Source organism: Mus pahari, chromosome 14 (genome assembly GCF_900095145.1).
Source record: "Mus pahari chromosome 14, PAHARI_EIJ_v1.1, whole genome shotgun sequence".
Classification (NCBI taxonomy): domain Eukaryota; kingdom Metazoa; phylum Chordata; class Mammalia; order Rodentia; family Muridae; genus Mus; species Mus pahari.
The window spans coordinates 27,468,309-27,478,328 of NC_034603.1; the positions used below are offsets into that span (position 1 = coordinate 27,468,309).

General features: G+C 49.8%; 2 protein-coding genes across 3 annotated transcripts in view; one reads left to right on the top strand and one right to left on the bottom strand.

Moving 5' to 3' along the window:
• Nucleotides 1–290, bottom strand: part of Snap47 (synaptosome associated protein 47) — a 41,914-nt gene extending 41,624 nt beyond the window's left edge. Inside the window, exon 1 of the mRNA XM_029545659.1 lies at nucleotides 178–290. The gene's annotated coding sequence lies outside the window, so the exon portion shown is untranslated. The remainder of the gene's footprint in view (nucleotides 1–177) is intronic.
• Nucleotides 291–309: 19 nt separating this feature from the next.
• Nucleotides 310–6,529, top strand: Jmjd4 (jumonji domain containing 4). 2 transcript variants are annotated; one of them, XM_021211756.2, is made up of 6 exons: nucleotides 310–781; nucleotides 950–1,115; nucleotides 3,825–3,959; nucleotides 4,122–4,389; nucleotides 5,277–5,423; nucleotides 5,651–6,529. In XM_021211756.2, the coding sequence occupies exons 1-6, from the start codon at nucleotides 511–513 to the stop codon at nucleotides 5,948–5,950; spliced, it is 1,287 nt and encodes a 428-aa protein (XP_021067415.1). In that variant the 5' UTR covers nucleotides 310–510; the 3' UTR covers nucleotides 5,951–6,529. The 2 variants fall into 2 exon arrangements, with proteins under 2 accessions (XP_021067415.1, XP_021067416.1); XM_021211757.2 differs by having other exon boundaries at nucleotides 364–781; nucleotides 4,158–4,389.
• Nucleotides 6,530–10,020: the final 3,491 nt, after the last annotated feature.

Below are 10,020 nucleotides of genomic sequence, written 5' to 3' on the forward strand. Positions count from 1 at the left end.
GCCATCTCCAGTCCCCTCCCCCGCCGCCCCACCCCCACCCTCCGCGGATCCTGACCGCCCTCTCCGCGCCCCAGCATCCTCTCAGGACCCAGTCATCCTTTGAGGTTTGAGACTGATGTTCATCTCCTGTGTCGGTGGCAGGCTCGGGTACTGGCTAGCTGCGCGGTAGCAGCTCACCTGAGGCAAGAGGAGCGCGCGGAAGACGCAATGGCACGCTCCACTGGACCACCAGACAGAGACGCCAGCAGCTGGGGAGCAGGTCAGCCACTCGGCGAGCGCTCGGACGCCTGCGCGAGAGGGCGGGGCCGCGTAGGCGCGCACGCGCACACCCTGGGAGCCCCAAGGCTCGCGTTCCTGCTGGAATGTCGCGCCGCTGGTTTTTCGTTCCGGGCTCTTCCTCGATGGTTACCGCTCTGAGCTGATTTTAGGGGGGTTCCTCAGCCTCCGGTCCCCGTTTGGGGTGTAGCGAGAAGCGGGACTGGGCCTCTGGGGTCAGGGGTTCACCGGTGAATGGATCGGGAGACGCGCACCTTTGCCGAGCGGTACTACCGGGGCCTCCGAGACCGAGTCCCTGGCGGCGGCGGCGGCGTCCCCACACCCAGCGGCGTGACCTTCATTGAGACCCCGGACGCCTTCTCCTATGCTGACTTCGTGAAGGGCTTCCTGCTACCTAACTTGCCCTGTGTGTTTTCCAGCGCCTTCACCGAGGGCTGGGGCAGCCGGCGGCGCTGGGTGACCCCGGAGGGAAAGCCTGACTTCGAATATCTGCAGCAGAAGTATGGTAGGAGGGCGCAGACGGGAGGCATAGACCCCAGGATGGGAGGGCGGCCGGGGCCGGGCAGACTAGTGGAGTCTGGACAATTCGCCCAGAGGGTGTCCGGAGCCCCAGATGTTGAATTTCGTGTGTGACTCTGCCTCAGCAATTTCTGTGCTGACTCTCTCGCTGCAGGAGACGCGGTTGTACCGGTTGCCAACTGTGGAGTGCGGGAATACAATTCAAACCCCAAGGAGCACATGCCCTTCCGCGACTATATCAGTTACTGGAAGGACTACATCCAAGGGGGTTACTCCTCTCCGCGGGGCTGCCTCTACCTCAAGGACTGGCATCTCTGCAGGTAATAAGACAGGCCGGTGGATGGCCATTGGGCCCTTACCCTATAAGCAGCTAATGCAGCCAGCCCGGGTAGAGCACGCCCACTGCACTCAGAGGGGCTACATCTACAGCAGAGTTCTAGTGTATCTCTGAACTGGTGAGAGGATGTGGGGAGATGAGCATAGCGAGCCAGGTAGACTATTGTGGGGAAGGTAAGTCTTTCGTACATCTTATATGGGTACAGGCGGCCTGTTGTCTCCGTCCTCTTCTGTAAAATGTTTGAGCAGGTACCTCTCAGATGCTCTGGGGCAGGCCATCCTCTCTACGACCCCACTGAGAGCAGGCTGGTTCCTTCTACGATTGCTCTGGGGATTCTTGCCATCCCCTGGCCCATTCCAAGCTCTCTAAAGGGACAAGTGACCTTTCTGCAACCACTCTTGTCCCACTTTGGAAACCTCTTTACTCTTTTTTTGTTTTGTTTTGTTTTGTTTTTTCGAGACAGGGTTTCTCTGTGTAGCCCTGGCTGTCCTGGAACTCACTCTGTAGACCAGATTGGCCTTGAACTCAGAAGTCCACCTGTCTCTGCCTCCCAAGTGCTAGGATTAAAGGCATGTGCCACCACGCCCAGCTTTAAACCTCTTTACTCTTTAAAGAGATACTCAATACCCTCCCTGATCAGCTTCCACTTTTCTCACACAGCATCTTGTGACAGCTTTAGTTAGGAGGTTTTGACTTCATGCTGGAGCAAGAGTACATTGCATTCACTAGAAACTACTTCAAATTTTGAATTTTGGGGTTTTCCCAGGCTAGCCATATATGGTCTGTTCTTCTCCCACCCGTCTCTCAATGATGGGCAGGGTCAAGGAGCCATTACCTCCATCTAAACTCCCGGATCTACTAAAATGATCACACAGTGTGCTCTGTTGCTATGCCAAGCTACATTGGTCATTAGGCACACTGATGCATTTTCTTTTTGGAACTGGGAATGCTAAGGTCATGAGCATGTAAACACATGTTATTAGTATGTTTTAACATTTATGGTAGTTTCAGCTTGGACATGTCAGTACATAAGGCCATCATAAGCCGAGGCGCTTCCTACATCGCAGGAGTTTTGGCTGTCCCTAAGACCCAGCTCACATGATGCTCACTTTGGGAAAAGCATTACCCTTTTCTATGATGACTCTGGGACTGTGTGTTTTCCTCTACCTGATGTGCCTTTCACAAGCACAGACCATTGTACTCAGACCCCCAGCAAAAGGCACAGTGTAATATTGAGTGAACCAATGAACAGTTGAATTCCTGCATCATTTGTGTGCGCAATGAGGCTCCGAACTGTAGAGTGGAATGGAACTCAGGCCCCTGCAGTTCCCACAGCTGACCAGATGAAAGAGAAACACCAGCTTCCAGCCACCCTGCCATGCTGCTTCTCCCAGCCCAGAGCAGGAGCTGGGTAAATTGTGACCAGAGACACGTCCTGGATCTCATCATGGCAGAAACAGACTCACAGGCCTGTAGTACAACCAATTTAAGCTTATCCCTGACTAGTGTACAAATAAATGATACTCAGACTGTGCTTTTTTTATTTAGCTTTGACAATTACTGGGGGTAACCCCTATTCGACTTTTCTAACTGTGGCCTGGCTGCATCCTCATTGGTGTTCCCCAAGTACATGTTGTTTCCCCTGGCCATGTGCTCATGGTCCATCTCTCATGGCACCTTCTCCTCACCTCCTTGGTCTTTCCTTTTCTCTCATGCTCAACCAAGTAACTAAGCCTTCCCACCCCTGCCTACCTCTTATTTCTCCAGTAATTGGCTGTAGCCATTTTTACTTAATCAATAGTTTTAAATTAAAGAACAAGGTTTGCACAAGAGCTGGTAACTGAGAATTCACTCATAGGTCTAGACCTTAGGGTACAGACTTTAGCATTACAGTGCATAGCAACAGAGCAAACCTTAACACAGGCCCTAATACTGTTGTGTGTAATAGTTTGGAATTTTAGGTAAACTTTTTTTTTTTTTTTGGTCTTTTTTGTTTGCTTTGATGCTACTGGTATAAGTATTTCCCAAATATTACACTGGCATATTTATGTTAGAAAATTGTCCATTTGAAGTACAGTGTTTGACTGTACTTTTGTCTAGAACCTGAAGCTAGAAAGGGCAGAAGGCATGGCATTGCATAATCAGGAGGCCACAGAGGAAGCCATACCTGAGAATTTAAAAGATGAGTGAGTTTGCTACACGTGCAAAGGCAAATGATGTTTGGGGACCTACAGATCATTTGTTGCTACTAGGGCTCTGGCCATCTCTGTCTCTTGTTGGGAGTTGTTGGTAGATGAATCTAGAAGTTTTTCCCAGAATCTCTCTTAAGGATGATGTTAATGTAATCCATCATTTGGGGGCCCATTGATGGGTTTTGAGACTCACACTTGGGGCTGCAGCCTGGAGTGTTGGTAAAGAAAGGGGGAGGCCTGTAGCTCCCTGGACTGATGCTCACCATGTGTTCCAAGGCCCAGTGACTACTGCCTAAGTGGGGTGGTTAAGCTGGGGTGTCCCCAGAGTCATCTTCAGCATTCTGAACTGAGCAATTTGAGGTTCAGCTCAGGTCCTCAGGATCAGCTGTCAAGAAGTCCACTAAGACTGGGTGATCTTCGGTGGCCCTATTTGATGGGAGTGCACCTGCTTGGATGGGGTACAGAGTAGGTCCCTGCTCTAGCTCCTGTGCTCTCCACAGAGACTCCTTGGTGGGTGACTTGGAAGATATATTCACCCTGCCCGTGTACTTCTCATCAGACTGGCTGAATGAGTTCTGGGACGTCCTCAATGTGGATGACTATCGTTTTGTCTATGCAGGCCCCAGGGGCACCTGGTAAGAACAGAAGGGACACGGGTACCTGGTGAAGGTGAGATGGGACGTGTGACTATCTGGGGTATTCGCCTAGAGGCCTATCAAAAATAAATAAATAAGTAAGTAAGTAAACGGGCTCCCTGCACAACTCCACAAGACACAAACCAAAAGCCCTTGCTGTAGGTCTCCCTTCCATGCAGACATCTTCCGATCCTTCAGCTGGTCAGTCAACATCTGTGGGAAGAAGAAATGGTGGTTCTTCCCGCCAGGGCAGGAGGAAGCCCTTCGAGACTGCCATGGTAACCTGCCCTATGATGTGACTTCCACCGAGCTCCTGGACAGCCACCTGTATCCGAAGACCCAGCACAACAGCCTTCCCGTCGAAGTCATACAGGAACCTGGTGAGATGGTGTTTGTGCCCAGTGGGTGGCACCATCAAGTGTACAACCTGGTAAGACTATGCACATGACCTTGCTTCTGCCATGCTCCCTCCCTCTCCACCCCCTCCCTTCCCACTCTAGCTGCCTCTGTATCATTAGAGAGGGCAGTATTATTCCTCTGCGAAGGCTGGATATAGGGCTGCCCTATGTTAACCTGGTTCCTGTCATGGCCTATGAAGTTCTTTCCCTCATCCCAATGTGTTAGCCCATCATGAGATGGGATCCACATTTCCTGCTACAGTATCTGAGTCTGTTTTCTACCTTTGCCTACTATTCTTCATTGCTGTGATAAAGTACTCTAATGAAAAGCAACTTAGGGTTGCAGTTTATCATTGTGAGAAAGGCAAGGCAAGAACTTCAAATGACTAGTCACATCACATCCACAGTCACAATTAGAGGGATGAATGCATGAAGATTTACTTTGTTTTGTTTTTGTTTTTTTGGCTTTTTTTCAAGACAGAGTTTCTCTGTATAGCCCTGGCTGTTCACTTTGTAAACCAGGCTGGCCTCGAATTCAGAAATCCGCCTGTCTCTGCCTCCCAAGTGCTGGGATTAAAGGCGTGCGCCACCACCGCCCAGCAAAGATTTACTTTCTTATTTACTACTCTACTCAGTTTCTCTAGTCTTACACAGTTTAGACCCTCTGCCTAGGGAATGGTACTACTCACAATGAGGTGGATCTCCCCCAAGACATGTCCACAGGCCAATCCAATGTAGACAGTTGCTCGTTGAGATTATCTTCTCAGGTGATGCTAGGTGGTGTCAGGTTGACAGCTGAAGCCATTGCACCCACTGGAAGCACTAAGCCTGGTGGGTGTGGGGTGGGTCGGACTTGGTTTGCTTGCCCATGGTGAGGCCTGCTGCTGCCTCACGGATCAGCTTGTCTTCTGCCCTCCAGGATGACACCATCTCTATCAACCACAACTGGATCAATGGCTGCAACCTGCCAAACATGTGGCACTTCCTGCAGCAAGAGCTCCAGGCCGTGCAGCATGAAGTTGGAGAATGGAAGGGCTCCATGCCTGACTGGCACCACCACTGCCAGGTGGGAAGCAACCAGCTCATGTTGAGTCAGCCTTGGGGCCAGTACAGATGCCAGGGCCAGGCTCCATGACTCAGACCCTACTGGCAACTCTCCTGGCTCTGAACCTTTGTCTCTGGGTCCCCTCTTAGCCCCTGACCCCTGAGTGTGTGGGAGGGATTTTTACACACCAAAGCAGTCTGAGTCTGGATGTGACCCCGGGGCTTACTTTCCCTTTCCTCCTGGTCCAGGTCATCATGAAGTCCTGCACAGGAATCAATTTTGAAGAATTTTACCATTTCCTCAAAGTCATCGCTGAGAAGAGGCTCCTTGTCCTGGGGCAAGGACTGAAGGGGAATTCAGTGGACAGCAGGAGCCTAGGCCTGGGCCTACAGCAGGCTGCATTTGATATTGGCCGCCTTGCAGACGTGCTGGCCTCTGTGGTTGTGAATACTGACTTTCAGAGAGTGGACACTAGTGCATTCTCACCACAGCCAAAAGAGTTGCTTCAGCAGTTGGAGGACGCAGTGACTGCTGCAGAGGCCCTTTAGTATGCTGTAGATCAAGATGCAGGAAGAATTCTGGAGAGCAGCCTCTTCAGGAGGGCCAAGAGCCCTTCTGGAAATGCAGGCTACCTTCCCCTGAGGAATAGGATGTGCCCCAAACCTGTGCCAGTGCAGTACTTGCAGAGGCTGGACCTTGAGGAAGGCCCAGCCAAAGTGGGAATTTAACTCTTGGAGGCTAGAGAGATGTTCACCTATCTGGCCTCTAGCAAGCCTGCCAAGAATGTGAATTGAGTAGTGGTCATGAAACCAGGTTTCTTTGGAGACTCTCAGCCTCTTGCAGTTATCCTAGGACTCTTGAGTGATGGACATCTGATTTGCCTACCTTGGAGGTGTCCCTGTGTAACCTGGGACACACACACACACACACACACACACACACATATATATATATATGCCCTCCAAGCCTCTTCATCCTCTAGTTCTGTTCTAGGAGCTCCAGATGCCAACTGAACTAGGAGGAATTAATCAGTGTATGATAAGCTCAAGGGGGAGGTCTTTTTTGTTTGTTTTTAAGGTATTTATTTATTATATGCGAGTACACTGTAGCTGTCTTCAGACACTCCAGAAGAGGGTATCAGATCTCATTACAGATGGTTGTGAGCCACCATGTGGTTGCTGGGATTTTGAACTCAGGACCTTTGGAAGAGCAGTCAGTGCTCCTAACCACTGAGCCATCTCTCCAGGCTGAAAGGAGAGTTCTTAAGCTGGGTGTTGTTTGCCAGTGGCTGGAGGCACAGTGCTAAGTGGCTGAAAAACCCAGGTACTGGTCCATCCAAGTCCCCAGGACAGATGATGGTACAGAACTAGGGAGCAGTAGCAGCATTCTTCCCCACGGCAGTCCTTCAAGGCCTGGCCTCCTATGCTAGCTCATCTGCAGAAGTATAGGTAGCCCATCTGAGGAGACAGATGGACCCAGTCTCAGGCTGACTCTGGATAAGTCAGTGCCTCCTCTGTTGGCTGTGTTCACTGCCCATGCATGTTCTCTGAGTCTGAGATGGAGACAAACAATTGCTTCATGGCCTGCATGAATCCACATGACTAGTGTCTGCATGCCACCATGTTCTCTGTGCTGTTTCTAGAGGTAGGGGTTGTGGCTGAGGATGGGGGGTGCAGCCTCTGTGAGAGCCAGCTGCTTACTCTGCAGCATAGACCACCAGGATGAGACACAGCTCTAAATAATGCTGGACTTGTGGATATCTTTGCAGACAACTGCCTAAACCTGCAGCCTTCAAGGTCTGAGCTGAGAACTTATAGGAAGAAGGAAATTATAAGTAGAATTGGCCACAATCTTTGTAGGGTTCTTATACAGGACCTTGTGCCAGTGACACACCCTGCCACCCCTAGGAAACTCGTCTGGGTAAGGCCTGGGAACATTTTCAGAGGAGCCATGTGAGGCTTCGAGAGCTGCATCAAACAAGGTACAACTGGTGCTGTGCTGCAGAGTAGCTAATTCACCCTGTGAGCTGCAGGTCCTCTACAGACTAGCTACGTGTAAGCACGTGGGTAGGGGCAGGGACACCTATCTTCCCTCTTGGTTGGGACCACGGGGAGCTGTGGGAGATCACTAGCCAGGAAGATGGCACTTGGTGTTAGATGGAGAGTCGGTGGGAAGAGAATTATTTACTAAGACCTTCAAGCCCTTTGCTAGCTAAATAATGGCAGCACCTCCTATTTCAGAGCCTATGCCAACATTATCTTAGGGAGTCCTCAAACATGGCCAGGTAGATGAGCTTGCCCAGGGTTGTAGTATCTGGGGCCCTGGTTCCTTTCCTATGTGGAGACACTTCAACTTTACTCAAGTGGCCCAGCAACTTCCCTTACTCTAGACTGGCAGAATTAAGAAAAACTAACATCCTAGGATTCAGGGACTCCTCTCCCTTCATCCTTCCCAGTGGGAGGACGATGCATGTTACTATGCCTGGCTAACCCTGCAATTAAATAACAGATAGTCGGATACTCAAGTGTAGATACAGGTTATGGGAGGGTAAAATAAAAGATCAAGAGCAGCACTAGGAAATACACCGGAGAGTACCAGAAATGAAGAGACAGTGTACAAACTATCTGTGAGACAGCTAAAGCCTTACCTAGAGGGAAGATGATAAACTGGCAGGGCCAAAGAACAAGCATCTAGGCCGGGCGTGGTGGCGCAGGCCTTTAATCCCAGCACTTGGGAGGCAGAGGCAGGCGGATTTCTGAGTTCGAGGCCAGCCTGGTCTACAAAGTGAGTTCCAGGACAGCCAGGGCTATACAGAGTCACCCTGTCTCGAAAAAACAAAAACAAACAAACAAAAAAAAACCAAGCTTCTAGGATCAGTAACCCACAAACTGGAACCTACACAGTAAATGGAAATAACCAGCACAGGTCTTTGAAGTAGAACAGAGACTAGCAGTGAAACCAAAAGTTGGTTCATGAAAGATCAATAACCTGAGCTGGAAAAGTGGGTCAGCAGTTAAGAGCACTGACTGCTTTTCCAGAGGTCCTAAGTTCAATTCCCAACAACCACATGGTGGCTCACAACAATCTGTAATGGGTTCCAATGACCTCTTCTGATGTCTCTGAAGACAGCTACAGTGTACTCACATAGTCTTTTTTTAAAAAAAAAAAAAAAAAACCTGTGCATACACCTGTAATCCCAGCACTTGGGAGGGTACAGAGTACCAGTGCAACCCTAAACTCTGGAAAGCCTATCAAAAAAAAAAAATGCATTTATTTTTCATGAAAGTTACATGGTTTTAGCATAATGATCAGCTTAGAACAGTTACAGTCCAGCCAGGGAAACACCAAGAAACCCTGTTGTGAAGAAAACAAATGTATACACACACACAGAATTATCCACGTTCTCGGAGTGCTGAAACCACACAAATAGTGTCACTGTTGGGTATCTTCCACTTTATTTTTTCAGACAGGGGGTCTCATTGAACTGGTCTACTCCAGGTCAGCCAGAGCTATGCAGGGAGATCTGATCTTAAAGAACAAGCAAGCAAGCAAACCCAGCTTCTTGGCTGTGAGAAACAAGCTGATTGACACAGGAATGATGTGATGGAGGGAAGCAAATGGGACAATGGGAAAACTAAGTCCTGCAATAGAAGGGCAGGTCTCCTGCTGAGGAGATAGGCCAGGGAGCTTTCACTTTCTCTTGTTTCTCACTATTGGAATTCACAAGGCATGGCAGGAGAGCAATGAGTCATCTCAGATCCACACAGGACCAAGTGTATGAAGTCAGGTTCTGTCTTGTCAGCTGGTGCATGCAAGCTTGGACAAGTCCTCCGTGTGGCTGGAATTATGCAAGCGATCTCTGCAAGCAGGCCTTGCAAAGGGGGAAGAGTATGTCGCTGCATTCCAATCATACCTGGTGACTGACTCGCCCATAGGCCACACCTAGCTCTAACTCACACAGGCACCACCTGCCAGTGCTTGTGTGGGAAATTCCCAAGTAGTGGCAGGCAGCCTTCTACCAAATGCCTCTGAGGAACTGCAACAGGAGACAGTTACCCTCCATACCCAGCCTCACCAGTCCCTGTCCCAGCACCTACTACTCATCCACACATAGGTGCCTCCCAAGTGTCCAATCATAGCTCCCAAGAACTCCCTGTACTCTCTGCAGCACTGCCAGAATTCCCATTACATAGGCACAAGTTTGCAAGTCTGCATGATAGATTTATATATTGTACTGGCTGGTTTTGTGTGTCAACTTGACACAGGCTGGAGTTATCACAAAGAAAGGAGCTTCAGTTGAGGAAATGCCTCCATGAGATCCAGCTGTGGGGCATTTTCTCAATTAGTGATCAAGGGGGAAGGCCCCTTGTGGGTGGGACCATCCCTGGGCTGGTAGTCCTGGGTTCTATAAAAGCAAGCTGAGCAAGCCAGTAAAGAACATCCCTCCATGGCCTCTGCATCAGCTCTTGCTTCCTGACCTGCTTGAATTCCAGTCCTGACTTCCTTTGGTGATGAACAGCAACACGCAAGTGTAAGCTGAATAAACCCTTTCCTCCCTAGCTTACTTCTTGGTCATGATGTTTGTGCAGGAATAGAAACCCTGACTAAGACATACACC

Bases quoted from the DNA above. Each gene is read 5' to 3' on its own strand.
- Jmjd4 (XM_021211756.2), top strand. From the start codon at position 511: ATGGATCGGGAGACGCGCACCTTTGCCGAGCGGTACTACCGGGGCCTC. The intron at 1,116-3,824 runs GTAATAAGACAG...TGCTCTCCACAG, and splicing joins AAGGACTGGCATCTCTGCAG to AGACTCCTTGGTGGGTGACT. The intron at 5,424-5,650 runs GTGGGAAGCAAC...CTCCTGGTCCAG, and splicing joins ACTGGCACCACCACTGCCAG to GTCATCATGAAGTCCTGCAC.